The sequence below is a fragment of the Sciurus carolinensis genome, chromosome X (genome assembly GCF_902686445.1).
Source record: "Sciurus carolinensis chromosome X, mSciCar1.2, whole genome shotgun sequence".
NCBI lineage: Eukaryota > Metazoa > Chordata > Mammalia > Rodentia > Sciuridae > Sciurus > Sciurus carolinensis.
The window spans coordinates 129,198,106-129,213,505 of record NC_062232.1 but is presented as its reverse complement, the minus strand read 5'-3'; the positions used below and the strand labels follow the sequence as shown (position 1 = coordinate 129,213,505).

The window sequence follows — 15,400 nt, the reverse complement described above, 5'->3', positions numbered from 1 at the left end:
AAAAATCAGTTCTAGGGCTGGAGTTATGGTTCAGTGGTAGAGCACTTTTATAGCATTATGAAGCACTGGGTTTGATTACCAGCACCACATATAAATATATAAAATTTTAAAATATTTAAAAATATAAGCTAAAAATATTTTTTAAATCAGTTCTAAAATTCGTTTGGAAGAAAAAGAGACCCAGAATAGCCAAAGCAGTCCTGAATAAGAATAGTGATACTGGAGGCATCACAAATCCAGATCTCAAATTACTATAGAGCTATAGTAACAAAAACAGCATGGTATTGGCATCAAAACAGAAATGAAGACCAATGGAATATAACTGAAAACAGAGACAAATCCACATACATACAGTCATCTGATATTTGACAAAGGTGCCAAAAACATACATTGGACAAAAGATAACCTTTTAAACAAATGGTGCTGGGAAAACTTATTGTGTGTGTATGTGTGTGTGTGTATAAATATGCATACACACACATACACATATATATATATACATATATATATACATATATATATATGTATATATATAATGAATGGAACTAGAAGTAGATCCCTCTTCCTCACCCTGCACAAAAGTCAACTCAAAGTAGACCAAAGACTTAGGAATTAGACCAGAAACTCTGCAAAATGTAGGCTAAACACTCCAACATACTGGCACAGGTATGTGACTTCCTTACCAAGACTCCTAAAGTTGAAGAAATAAAACCAATAATCAATAAGTGGGAGAGCATCAAATTGAAAACTTCTGCACAGCAAAGGAAACAAGAGAATGAAGAGAGAGCTTATAGAATTGGAGATCTTTACCAGCCACTCCTCAGACAGGGTATTAATATTCAGAATACATAAATAATTTATTAAACTTAACACAATAAACTCAGTAAGTGGACAAAACAACTAAACAGATGCGTCTCAAAAGAACAACAGCCAATTGTACAAACAGCCAAAAAATATGAAAAAAATGTTCAACATCTTTAGCAATCAGGGAAGTGCAAATCAAAACTACATTGAGATTACATTTCACTCCAGTCAAAATGGCAATTATTAAGAATACAAATAATAATAAATACTGGTGAGAATGTGGGGGGAAGACATACTTATATATTGTCAGTGGGACTGCATATTAGTACAAATGCTTTGGAAAGCAGTGTGGCGGGTTCTCAAAAAACTATTCCACTCCCTGGTATTTGTCCAAAAGAATTAAAATCAGCATGCTATAGTGATACAGCCACATCAATGTTTACAGCAGTGCAATTCACAATAGCCAAGTTATAGAATTGTCCCAGGTTCCTGCCAACATGTGAATGGACAAAGAAAATGTGGTGCAATGGAGATTTACTTGGCCTTACAGAAGAATGAAATTATGGCATTTTCTGGTGAATAGATGGAACTGGAGAACATCATGCTAAGTGAAATAAGCCAGACTCCGTAAATCAAGATTTGAATGTTTTCTCTCATATGTGGAAGCTAGAGTAAAATAAGGGGAAAAGTGGGGTGGGAAGAACCCCATAAAAATAGAAGATAATTCAGTGGAGTAGAGGAAGTAGATTGAGTGGGGGAGAGAAGAGGGACAGGAGAAGCGAAGAATGGTGAAATGAATCTGACCAAACTTTCCTATGTGTGTGTGTGTGTGTGTGTGTGTGTGTGTGTATATATATATATATATATATATATATATATATACATATATATATATAAAAATATTCCACAATGAATTTCACTTTTATGTATCTCTATAAAGCACTAATTTAAAACTACAAATAAACAGAAGACCAGTAGAGTTAGTGGAAGGGAACAAGGAAAGACAGGTGGAAGGAAAAAGGGAAGTACTGGGGACTGAATTTGAGAAAATGATATCCAAAGCTTATATAATTATATCAAAATGAACCCCAATATTATGTATAACTATCATGTACTAATAAAAATGAAAGTGTTTGGCTACTGTTGTGGCTGTTTAAAGCTTTGGGGAAAGTTACTTTGCTAAATGCATAAGTAGTAAGGGAATCTTAACAATCATCATTATCATTATTATTATTATTATTATTATTACTAAAAATAATAACTTGCTTTCAAATTCATAAGATGGACAAAGAGGGTATTAAACAATGTACAAATAACATTGAATAAGATTAGTTCTCAAGTTAAGGATGGCTCAACTTGTGATTTTTCAAATTTACAATGGTGCAATAGCTATGTGCATTTAGTAGAACCCATAGTTTGAATTTTCAATTTGGCTCATTTCTTGGGCTAGCAATATGTAGTACATACCTCCCTCCTGAAGCTGCATGGCAGCAGCAGCAAGTTACAGCTACCAGTCAGTCCCACAATATGTTCAGGGGGAGGGAGTACTTTATAGTATATTGTATTGCTAAGCTAGGATTCTGTAGGTTAAGTTTAGCAAATGCATTTTTTACTTAGGATATTTTCAATTTATTAAGTTTATTGGGACATAACTGCATTAATGAGCATCTATAATTCCATGCCTACCTTTGCCCCCTTTTGCTGGGTCATCCACATAGACATAGCCAGTCTCTAAGGCCATTTAGAGCATCTTAGTTTTCAGCCAGTCTGTCTCTGTATAGCCAACATCCTTCCATGCATAATAATCCCATCATCCTGGATTTCCTATGCACCACTATGCTAACAGATGCATTTCAACGGCTAGAATGCCATTAAGTGAGTGCTTGTTAATGTAGTTCCCAGAATCATTGACCTGTGTTTGAGCATTTCCCCTACAGTGCTCCCTAAAATGTCAAGGATCCCATCAACTTTACCCACCTTTGCCCTCCTTTTGTCCAGCTCACAATGCACTCACAGGGGAAATAGCTTCCCCTTCATGTTCTCTTTCCATTCCTTTGTCCCAGGAAAAGTCCCAAGGTCTGAATCTCTCTGCATAGTTCTCCAGCCCCCTACTAATGAAATACATTGAGAAGCATAGGACTATAAATCCTAACTTTATAATGATCCCAGTAGACCCTAAAAAGAGTTAGCCCCATTGATCTTTCCTTTGTGGGGTGTTTCTTAATTGGCTCCCTTTATTTCCACCTGTTTATTCTCAGGGTTAGCATACCCATTGGTTTTCTAGAAGTTATTCAATTATTCATTAAAGGCAATTTAGAGAAACCCCGTGATGTAATCCTGCTCCATTACTGGTTTGTATTCCACAAGACCTTACTAACTACTCCCTAGCACATGCACAGCCACAGTCAGGCAAGGGAGTACCAAGAGTCACCCAAGGAGACCATCTGGGCCTCCCACATGTTCTTTTCTGTTCCCATTGCAACAGCAGTTCTTTTTCCTTGATAAGAGTCTATTACTCCTACCAAAACAGTGACACTTTTTCTGCTTGCTGATTTCTATACACAAGGAACCTCAGAAATGTGTATTCAGCAGTCACAGCTCTAGGTACGATGGGACCCTGACTGTATCTCCTGGTGAAAGGGAATTCTCTTTAGGGACCAGAACCTCTGAAGAGCCCAGAGCTGATGAATTGGGAAGCATAAAGTTGGCCCCCGAGTAAGTCACTGGGAATAATGGAAAGTGAGGCCACTGTGAACTCGACGCCTTGGTTCCCAGACATACGTACTCTTCCAGCTGGGAACACAGTGCCACCTGCAGGTCTCTGATTCAGTGTATATGTTTCATTCTACAGGATGACACCTCATCCTTCAGAATATCACCTCTAAAGTTATGCTTCAGTTGCACCTTCGGCAGTTCATTCCCATATGCTACCAAACTAGCAGCTTCTGGATTATGTGTTCTGTGACACCAGATAATCTTGTGCTATGGGCCACTCACACACCTCCTTCACTCCAAAGTGTGTTCCCTATTAGGATACCATGTTTTGTGAAATTTCAGGTCTACAGACTATACACTCTAGAAGCCCATGAATAGTGGTACTAACTGAAATTCTGCCAGAAGGAAAGGAAAACTCACCATAATCTGTTTCTAGAAAGTCATATACTTTTTTTGATGCAGATGGCAGAGCTGTGCTCACTCCCTTGAGTGCTTACCTTAAACCCCACCTTTCCCACCATGAACACCTCTGACACCATAGGGTCTGTTGGACATTATGGTCCAAGAGCTGCTAGCACTGCCTCCTGGCCCTGCTGCACTTCTCTCTCCTGCTCTGGGGCTCTCAAATCTCTCAGCCTCCTGTGTCACTGGATGTAGGGGACAGAGCAGTTATCCTAGGGATGGGATGTCTTAAACACAGAACCCAAAGAGGCTCACCAGGTGCATCCATTCTTTTGTGTGATGAGGAACTTAAGACATAGAGATTTCTCTTCTACTTTGGAGGGGACATCCTGGCATGCCTCTGACTGCTGATCCCTTAAGAACCTCACTGAAGTGGCAGGTCCCTGGATCTTCATAGGGTTTATCTCACACCCTCTCAAGCGAGTGTGTCCTGCCAAGGTCTCCAGTGTACTGCCTGCCTCTTAGCCATCCTGTCCAATCAGTGTCAAACATCTGTGTAATGGATCAGAGTGATGATCTGTGGCTTGTCTACATAATCAACAACTTTTTGAAGTACATTATGACAGAACAGGAGAGTTAACATGTTCCTTGGACAAAGTGCAAATAAATATTTTTGTCCATATGATTTCAAAATGTTTACCTTCTTTGCTTGATTGGTTAAAATGGAAAGGAACACATTCATCAAATCGATAGCCATATGCAATGTAATTAAGAACGTACTAATCTGCTTGAAAAATCGTACCATGTCTGACAGCATCTCCACCTGGGATTCGTACCTCGTGAAGTGTGGGTAGGGTACAATCTCCAGAATCCATGCAATTACTGCAACACAAAGAATAGTAAATTTAATGAATATGAGGACCACCATACCTATATCTTTGAAATATTTAGGAGTGGTTGTAATCTCTGCAATGCATCCTGTGATATGTTTTTTAACTTATTCTCCTGGTCATATGTGTGGGATGGTGCAGGTTCACAGGCTCCTCCATGGTTTTCAGTTTTCCTCAGTGTTAAGGTAACCTGCAAGGGCAAAAAAACCCCAATACAAAATTCAGTTTGGATATCAACAATGATGAAAACACACATACACAAACAACAATACGGCAGGAAAAGTTTCATTATTTACATAATTTAGGGTTCTTAGTATAGTAGACCAAACCTCTTGAGCAGTTACAAAATTGCTTTGGGGGGCCTTACTCAGATTACTATAAGGACTAGGTTGGGCGTTCTCAGTGGGGCCAGGGGCTTGCTTGGTTTGAATCTCCCTCAGGCAACCCTTAACCACTGGGCCGCACAGCACAGCACAGCACAGCGCAGGCGCCCCCTCCCCAGGGCTCCCGGTGACTGGAGGGACGCGCTGCCCTTTGCTGCCCTGCCATCCCCGCAGCCCGCGCCCGATCCCCGCCGCAGCCCACTGTCCAGTGTCCCGCAGCGACGGTGCCCCGAGCCCGCGGACCAGGCACTCGCGGCCTCCCCGAGGCCAGCCGGCTGAGGCCACCGCTACCCACCGCGCCCACAGGTGGGGGAAGGGCGGACACCGCCCGTGCCGGGCGGCCGGGCCCATCCGCGATCCTCGCGCGCCACCTCGCGGCCGGCAAGGGCGCGGCCTCGGGACCAGCCTCGCCGAGGATCGCCTCGCCCCTGGCGGCCATTTCGCCGGCCCGACGGGCGCGCTTCCCGGCAGCCCCCGCGGCCTCCGGCTGGCGGCTCGCGGCTGCGGGAAATGGCGGCGCGCGCAGGCGCACTCGCCGGGATCCCACGCCGGCCCGAGCGCGAGCGCCGACGGCCCGGGCGCACGCACGCGCATTGCGGCCTCACGCTCCGCGGGGCGCGCGCGCAGGAGGCCGGTTGGTACCCACGCAGGCGCCCCGCTCTGCGTCCGTCGAGCCGGGGGCCGGGGGCCGGGGGCCGGGGGCCGCGGCGGGCCTGTCTGCTCCTTCCTAAGCCCCTCTTCCCAAAGACGTCCTGAGCGCACCAGAGCAGGCTTGCCAACCCCCGCAGTATTCAGGTGTTGGGCCGGATAATTCTGTTCTGCGCGTTGCGGGCCTGGGCGCTGTGCTGTGCACTCTAGGATGCTCAGCAACGCACCTGGTCTGCCCTGCCCTTTAAAGCCAGTAGTACACCCGTCCTCAATTGTGGCAGCCAGACACGAGTTGGGGGGTCTGAGACATGCCCCTACTTCTGAACCACTACCCCTGGACCAAGGCTTCTTCACCTAGACTGAAGAAGAGAGTAAACGGGGAGCCTTTACACATACTTCTTGGGAAGTAGCTCACTGGCACTGGTAGCACGCTTTCCTAGCATGCATGAGGTCCTGGGTGCCATCCCCAGTGCCACACACGCACCAAAACGAAAACAAACCCCAAAACCCGCATAATGGTGGAGGCTTACCACCAGAAAAATCAGATCCAGACGTCCAGGTGGGGCTCAGGAAAACCTTTGTTTTTAATTTCTTCCCAGGTAATTCTCAAATGCAGCTACAGTTGTAAAACGCTCATCAAGAAACTTTGTATTCATTTGTAGAGATAATGGGCCCTCTAGCACTACACTTCAGACGTAATAAAATAGGGAACTATTAGAAATATGTCTAGGCTGGATCTCAACTATACACCTGGAGTATGGCCCAATGTCCCGTACGCTAGATTCAATTTGTTATCCACTTAAAAATGCACAGAATGAGACACGATGATCCAGATAGCCTCTGCACTTACCCACGAGGTTGCTGAATACTGGCACAATCTAGACAGATCACCTGGGTTTCATTGCCTGAACTTATAAGCCAGTGACTCTTGGTCACAACATTTTGGTAATTAGAGTATTCCACAGCCCTATCACACCATACCAGAAAAATACCCCCAAACCTCTCTCGGATCTGAGCACCAGTCCAATCTCTTTGCCCCACCACTATAATGCCAAAGACACTCCCCCAACCCAATTGCCCTCAGCATAACAGACTCAGCTGGAACATCCACGAGATTTATTGAAGAGAAACATGTACAGAAACCATTGAAGAGAAGGGGATGACAACACCTAAAGGGACTCCTCACGACCACTCGAGGCCACAGGTCCCGGGCCCCCCTCCTCCTGGACACCTGCAGACAGGTGCCTCCTCCCTGGTCTCCACGCTGGGGCCCTCCCGCCACCTTCTCCCTTCCTGAGGGCCCCAGGTCTGCCTCTCGCCAGGACCATGGCCTCTGGCAATGAGCACTGGCTTCCAACCGGGAACCCCCTGAGGGGCTGGCTGACTTGCTGTGGGGCGGCCCCTGCCCTACGGCGGGCACAGGACAGTCACGGCACACTGCAAAGCACGACAGGGAACACCCCCAAGCCGAGGAAACTGAGTCACAAGCGACAACAGGGGTGGAACGTCCACGCACAGGCCCGGCCCTTCCCCTCCATCCAAGGTCCGGTGCTTCCTGCCCGAGGCGACGCCACATCACCACCACGCCGTGGCCGTCAGCCACGCCCTCGCCGTCCATCCTTCCCGCCGTCCGGGTCTCCGTCTCTTGGGGACTGGGCTCAGGGCCTCCTGGGAGGAACTGCTCAGATAAGAACACACACACATCTCCACGGGCACAAGCGGCAGGCAGCTGGCCTAGATCTACACCGAGAAAGCAGAGGTTGAGCTCACGACACTGGACAGGAGCGAGCAGGGCCTTGGCTCGCCCAGAAGCTCACGGCACGAGCCCGGGCCTGGAGCTGGCCGGCGGCGAGGGCAGGGACCTCCGCCCGGGCTTGACACACACCTCACGGCTTTGCACAGGAACGATGGCTGGTGTGGGGGTGGGTGTTTGCTTGAGGTGGGTCTTTATGGGGCCTACGGATAAGGGTGGGCTCCCGGGGACACTGAATGGGGGCGGTATGCCCCTGTTGGGGGAGCCAGGCAGCTGGCACCCTTGAGATGGACTTTTCCCCCAATGTCTCCCAGTCCAGTGCAGGTGGCAGGTGTCTTCAGCCCCCCATCTAGGCCAGGACTGGGGCTGGGGCTTCCATGGGGACCGGCACCTCTCCCTGCTCCATTTGGTGCCAAACGTGGTCACTGGGGTCACCGGGAAGGTCTGGTGGTGGTGGCCAGGGCCTCTTTGGAGAGCTGGGGGCATCCAGGGACTTGCTTTGGGCTGGGCAAGCCCTGCCCTGGGCCCTGCTTCTGATGTGGGGTGAGGCGGAGGCCCTGGCCTGGCCTGCCCCTGCCTCCAGGGCTCTGCTGCCTGAGAGGAGAGGAGGCCCCTGGGCCTTCTGAGCCTATTCACCTGGGGAGGACTCAGGGTGGCCAGTCTCCCCAGCTCCATCCTCATTTCCCGACTCCTCTGGCAGGGGCTCCTAGGCCTCCCGCTCTTCCTCCTGGGCCCGGTCTTCTGGCATCCAGCCAGGCCCCCCTGGGCTGGCGTCAGAAACCCTGCCCATGCGGGCTGGGGTGGGGGCCCCTGGGGCCTCATTGTGTCCTGCCTGGTCTAGGCCTGCAGGGACCAAAGCATTTTCACTTCTCCGAGTGGCAGGGGACGCTATGGCATCATCAGGACCAGAATTATCCTCTGCAGCATGCTCAGGGTCAGGAGCAACTGCACTGGCATCTCCATTACCCGGGTAGGGATGGGAGGTGTCATTCGTGGTAGGGGCAGACTCAGCAGCATCTCCCTGGGCCTGCACACCCTGGGAGGCAGCTGGGTCTCCACTGTGTACTATGGCTCCCTCCTGGCCTTCCAACTGCTCATTCCTAGCTCGGGCAGCCTCCCATGCCTCCGTCTCCCGAATGAGCCGGAGAAGCCCTAGGAAGCCAGGTGGCCTCCTCTCCAGACGCATCCTCCTCAGGTTGTTCTGGAGCATCTGGTTGGGTCGGGCCCGCATCAGCACCTGTCGGGCTCGCAGCTGGTCTGCAATAGCTGGGTGGATGGCCCCCTTCTCCAAGGCCACTTGCAGCAGGCCTTCCAGGCGCATCACATAGGCAAAGAGAGTCTCCTGAGGCCGCTGAGCGCAAGTCAGGAATTTCAGCCGCGCGGTCATCCCAGTGTCCTTGTTCCCAAACACCTGCACCAGCGCCGCCAGGCAGTCCTGCGCAGGAGTGTCTGGATATTCTTCCAGGAGCCCGCACATGAGATCCAGGGCAGGCCCACCCAAGCTCTCCACCAGCCTCCTCCTCCTCTCCCTCTCCGATATGTGGCGCCACAGGTACAGCATGTCGTTGGCATGATCCAGCCAGCTCTCGAAGGAGTCTTCCCCACAGGCTGGCTCTTCCATCCCAGAAAAGCTTCTCAGTTCCTCATAGGCCATGTTTTCCAGGACTGGCTGCAGGGCCTGGTTCCACTGCTGGGTCCGGGCTCCTGCCTCATCTGTCCCTCCCGCCATATCCAAGACTCTTTCCTCACCTACAGCTCCGGCCTCACCTGCAGCTCCTGCCATACCCACAGCTCCTAGAACACCTGCAACTCCCATGTCACCTGCAGCTCCCTCCTCGTCTGACTCTCTTGCTTCATCTGCAGCTCCTACTTCACCTGCTTCCTCTGCTTCCTCTGCGGCTCTTCTCTCACCTGCAGCTCCTCCCTCACCTGCATCTCCTGCCTCACCTGCAGCTCCTCCATCACCTGCAGTTCCTCCCTCACCTGCAGCTCCTGCCATACCCACAGCTCCTATGATACCTGCAACTCCCATGTCACCTGCAGCTCCCTCCTCATCTGACACTCTTGCCTCATGTGCAGCTTCTACTTCACCTGCCTCTTCAGCCCCACCTGCAGCTGCTGCCTCACCTGCAGCTCCTGCCTCACCTGCCACTCCTCCATCACCTGCAGCTCCTGCCTCACCTGCAGCTCCTACCATACCCAAAGCTCCTAGAACACCTGCAACTCCCATGTCACCTGCAGCTCCCTCCTCATCTGATGCTCTTGCCTCATCTGCAACTCCTACTTCACCTGCTTCTTCTGCCTCATCTGCAGCTCTTCTCTCATCTTCTGCTCCTCCCTCACCTACAGCTGCTGCCACTTCTTGCCCCTGAGACTGTGCAGGGAAATTGGGTCTGTCCTGTAACTCATCATCAGAGGCCTGGGGCAGGAAGACCACAGTCCAGGGTCCCCCCTTGCCTGGCATTTGTCGGGGAATTAAACTTCTGTTTAAACTGTCAGGGAATTCGACCAAGGCTACCCTGGCCCCGAGCTCCTTCCTCAAGACCTTGCCCAGCACTCGGTACCTGCCCAGGGGCCACAGGGCAGCCTGCACGGCTTCCTGGAATTCACGTTCGTCGCAGTCATCAGGGATGCCCAGGATGAGCAGTGAGCACTGCGCGTTCACGCCCATCCACTGGCACCAGTCCTGCAGCATCGCCAGCGCCATAGCAGCAGACCTGGTCGGGGGGAGCATGATCCAACAGGGTGTGAGCTGAGGGTGGCAGTCTCTGCTGCAGCCTGTGAGGATGAGGGGAGAAAGGGATGTTGGTGCCAGACAGCCCTACCCCAGGGACAGCTGGAGACCTGCCACCACCCTCCCCAGCAATAGCCTAAAGCATCTTTCCTTCCCAGTGTCGCAGCCAGAATTCCCTGTTCTGGTCCTGCAATGCAGAGATTGAGTCCCTGACTGTAACCCTCCTGTCGTAGTGAAAACCCCTTTCACCTTGGCGGACCTCCGCTGATCCGACCTTAACAGTGGAAGCCCCTCCCATTACCATCTGCAACCCTGCAGCTAGAAGCCCTCGGCTCCTCTCTTTCCCAGCGCGGTACCTAGAGTTTCCGATCCTCGGTCCCTGCTACTCGCTACCTGGTGACACCCTCTCGCGATTCCCACACCCCGAGCCAAGAGACCCCTCCCCACACACCCCCAAGCCTCTTCCTCTCTCAGTGTCTCCTGCTCCTCTGCAGTCAGCGCCGGCCCCACAGCCGCAGCCGAGAGCTCTCCCTACTCAGACTCCTGCAGCCGGGAGGCTGCACCACCTCCGGTGTCTGCACGCATCATACTGTGTCCCCTTCCTTCGTCCACTGCCTACCGCGGCAATCTAGCCTCTTCCCAGGGTATTCGCGTCACTCTCGGGCCCCTTCTGAGCAAGGTCCCTGGCTGCCTGCTCACTTCGATTCTGCCGCCTTCTGGTTGCAGAGCTGTTTCTGGAGGCCGTCTCAAAGTCCTGGAGCAGGAGATCCAAGAACTCCTCAGCCGACCTCCCAGGGCTGCGCAGTCTGCCTGTAGCAGGGAGAGGGGGAAGAGGGGGGTCTCCCAGACCCTCTGTGCTAAGGCCACGTGGGATTCTCACTTCTCCCAGAAGCCCCAGGTAGATGAGGGAGAAAGATCTCAGTGCCTCTGTGCAGGGCAAATGGCTGGACAGACTGAGATGTCAGTATTGCCAGTGGTGACAGCATCTGCAGTGGTGAGAGCTTGACGTGGCAAGGCCTGGAGCCTCCAGGATCAACAGGCATATCCATTGGCCCTCCACCAACAAGATGGCCTAGTGGAAGTGCAGAGATGGGGGAGGGGTGGTTGGAAAAGAGAAAACTCATGGTATCGGGCTGGGGCTGGAAGCTCGGAGTTAGTGGACAGCCAAGTTCTGGGGCTCCAGACTAGGTCCCCAGTGTCACTCTGCATTTACAAGCCCACCTCATTATTCTAGGCCCCTCTTCAACAGGTAGAAGCTGAGTCTCCCAGACTCAAGAGCCTCATCTCAGCTCCTCATACTGCAAAGCCAGCCTTCATCACCTAGGAAGCCATTGCATTGGAGAGAGTATGGGCTTCAAGTCAGTCAAAATTGGGCTCATTTTACTTTTTTTCTTTTTCCTTTTGGCAGTGCTGGGGATCAAACCCAGGGCCTAAGGCATGCTAGGCAAGCACTCCATCACTGGAATGTACCCCCAGTCCTGAAACCTGGATTCACTTTGTAGCTAAATTGTGATTTTGCACAAATTACTGAAGACCTGTGCCCCTCCTCTATAAATATGCAATAAGAACCCCCTTCTTGCAAGGTTGTCGTGGAGCTTTACCTTCCACTGGGCATAGGAAATGACCATAGGGCACAGAAGTAGAAAGGGGTGATGAGACCATCAATGGTAAGGATTTTGAAGGCTGGTTGTTGCAGCTGCTTCTGAAGGCAGCATTTCCCTAGGGGCAACCACAACATCTGCAGAATCAAAGTGAGCAGGAAACCAGTGCTTTCAAATCTGAACTCTGAAGGAAAAGTGATAGGAGGAGCAACACTGGAATTACTTTCCTAAGGAAACAAGGATTGACTGAGGTGACAAAATGTGAGTCTGTTTCTGCAGACATTGTTCAAGAATGGACTTTGGGGGCATTGCTGATCTCTGTCATGTCTGGGACTGGCTGTCCTTCTGGCCACTAGCCTTGAGAGTTTCCCAAGTAGGCCCCAGCACACCCTGAATACCTACCTCCCATGGCCAGAAACCTGAGCAGTGGGGTAGCTGCTGCAGAGGCAGAACACATCTGATGTTCCAGGCACAGTGTAGGTGAAGAACTTGCTCTTGAATGCCTGTGTTAGATTGACTTTTTAATGTTCCTGATTCTCCACTTTCTCTGTATTAACACCCTTTATATTATGAATTCAGTGCTGCTTCCATTACAAGACAGAGTCTATTTCCCCATCTCAGGAATCTGGATTGGTCCAGAGACTGCTTTGGAAAATATAATTTCAGAAGCGATGAATTCCAATACTGTCATCATGGGTCATATTTTCCCATTACTTCACATTTTTGGATTTGTATTGTATGCCACACATTGTGTTTAAAAGAACTACATAGATTGGGGTTTTTTGTATGGGTTTTTTCCCCAGTGAGGGTACATACTTTCTATGGTCAGGCATTATCATTTACCTGAGGTATATAAATTCAATCCAATCGGGATTTGAGCAGGAGCATGACTTGAAATTGATTTAGTTAGCATCAGGTTCCAAGTGCCTTGAAGTTGGAACCTGTCCTATGTACATTATCGGCTGCTGCCTTCAGATGCCAGCGTCAAGTAGGACTTGAGTTTAAACACCACAAGTCAATCAATCAATCTCTCTCGCCTCCTTTCCTCTCCCTCCCTCACCTCCCTCAGTCTCAGTCATATTCTCTGTCCCCTTGCACTCACTGACCCATTAGGAGTATGCATAGATGGGGAGAACTACTACACATTTGGAGTTCCTACAGATTCCAATCTGTCTACTCAGGTCACACAATCATTAACAGTCCTTATCCCAGCAATTTTTCCACATATGTCTGGGTCAATCTTTTCTTTTCCAGGCCCATTATTGTTAGGGAGGAAAATGGCCACGGGTATGTGCTTTCTCTCTCTGGAATTTAGTTACTTTAGAATTCATTAAATATAGAACTGTCAAATGTCCTTCAAAAATATATGACATTGTTATCATCTGATTTTTTTGTAGTTGTTACAGTGGGATCAGTGGTCTGTCATGACCTACATTCTAACCAGAAGTTAAAAAAAAAAGCCTTCTCCAGATCTACAACAAAGGGACTTCTTCCCCTTGAGACATTTTAAATGATCACTCTCTCTTTTTTCTTCTCAGTGTGTTGGGGGTTGAACCCAGGTGTCACACATGCTAAGCACATGCTCTATCACTGAGAAAATGAGATACAACCTCAGCCCAATGGTATCTCTTTAAACACTAGAACTATATAATGTAGCAGGAGCTAGGCACAGTTGCGCTTGCCTGTAATCCCAGCAGCTTGGGAAGTTGAGGCAGGAGGATCGTGAGTTCAAAGTCAGCCTCAGCAACTTAGTGAGGCGCTAAGCAACTCAGTGAGACTCTGTCTCTAAATGAAATACAAAATAGGACTGGGGATGTTGTTCAGTGGTTAAGTGCCCCTGAGTTCAATTTCTGGTACCACCCCCCCAAAAAAAGGATAATAGACTACCAAGGGTGAGAAAAGTAGGCAGTCTAGCTAAAGATTCAATAGGGGCTAGTAAGAAAAGATAACAAGATCCCATCCAATTAGCAGGCTTACACCAATAGACACAGTTGTCACAAATAAAATAGGAGTCATTAGGTGCTATCCAGGATTCATTGCCATAATTGTCTTGTGAATCTTCATCTTGGAATTCATATGATCCCTTTTGATGGAGGTGTTGTCTTATCTAGTTGGGAAGAGGAAAAAGATTCAGCTATTGTTTGCGGTACCTAGTGTAGCAGGTAAAATTATACCTATGACAATCTGGGTCTACTATATGCAAATAACAGGCAAGTAATATGTACTCTTGCCTTCCATGGTATATATTTGCATTGGTGGAAAGTATATATGAATGTAAATACTTTGGTCATGAAAGGACCTTTGGTAATGTTACAGTGGAAGTGTAGATTGACCTTTTGAAAATTTAATATTAAGAACATTTCCTTCCTAATATCTCATCTAAAGAAAGCTAAGCATTTTTTGAAATTTGGCACTTCCATGTGACTCATATAATACAAACCCTAATTATTCTATCCTTTTTCCTAGATGAAAGAACAAATTCTTTGTGATTTTTCAAATTCTTTGAGGCTTTGTGAAAAGCCTCAAAGATGATTTGATATGAAGAAGACATCATTTAAAATTTAATTTTAGGAAGGAAAAATGTCAAAAGTTGTCAGAAGGTTTGAACACTTGGTTATGTAGCATCATGCATCAGTGAAAAGCACCACTTGATTACTTATGTAACTGAAGTTACAATAAAAAGATTTTTTTAAAGAATGTAGAAGATAGCATGGTTATAGAAAAATACCTTAGCTTTTTAATAGCGAGAAACTTGGGTCCCTTAAGTAATTAAGGACATGATTGCTATGGACTGCATGTTTGTTTATGTTCCCATAAAACACATATTTTAAAACTCTGACCCTCAATGGGCTAGTATTAAGAGGTGGGTTTTGAGGGAAGCAATTAGATTTAGAGATCATAAGAGTGTGGCCAGCGTGATGGAATTAGTGTTCTTATAAAAAAGAGAAAAACACTAGTTCTTGCTCTCCCAGCAATGTGAGGATACAAGGAAGTTGTCATCTTCAGATGAGGAAAACCGTCCTCAAGAAATACTATGTAGGCGGCCCAGTTCCTAGTTCAGAAATCTACCAGATTTCAAAACTGTCACAAATAAATTCTTCTTTAAGCCACCCAGTGCATGGTATTTTGTTATACCAGCCTGAACTGACTAAAACAATGATAAAGTCACAATAAACAGAAAATTATTCCAATAAAAATCTGTGTATTCTAATGTAGATTACTCAATTAAAAATTTTTTACAACCTCCTATTAAAAGCATATCAATAAAATAATCCATGATCATTTTAACAGAAAAAAACAAATTCTAGTTTTTCATTTGATACTAAACTGTTTTTCTTTTCAAAAACGTATAAACACAAACCCTTAAGATTTTACCCAACTTTGACCATGAGTAACAAAATTCCTTTTTTATGAAATTCCGGTGACTTTCTATGTCTAATCATCTTTTTCCTACATTTTCCTCATCTCAG

General features: G+C 48.1%; 1 protein-coding gene across 3 annotated transcripts; it reads right to left on the bottom strand.

Annotated features, from left to right (window-relative positions):
- Positions 1 to 6,946: 6,946 nt before the first annotated feature.
- Positions 6,947 to 11,245, bottom strand: LOC124972104 (paraneoplastic antigen Ma6F-like). Of its 3 annotated transcripts, none has more exons than XM_047536289.1 (2): positions 10,949 to 11,245; positions 6,947 to 10,373 (listed from the first exon to the last, which is right to left on the bottom strand). In XM_047536289.1, exon 2 carries the CDS (start codon positions 10,327 to 10,329, stop codon positions 8,302 to 8,304), a length of 2,028 nt encoding a protein of 675 aa, XP_047392245.1. In that variant the 5' UTR covers positions 10,330 to 10,373; positions 10,949 to 11,245; the 3' UTR covers positions 6,947 to 8,301. The 3 variants fall into 3 exon arrangements, with proteins under 3 accessions (XP_047392245.1, XP_047392247.1, XP_047392248.1); XM_047536291.1 differs by having other exon boundaries at positions 11,029 to 11,245; XM_047536292.1 differs by lacking the exon at positions 10,949 to 11,245 and adding an exon at positions 10,781 to 10,870.
- Between the last annotated feature and the right edge of the window lie 4,155 nt (positions 11,246 to 15,400).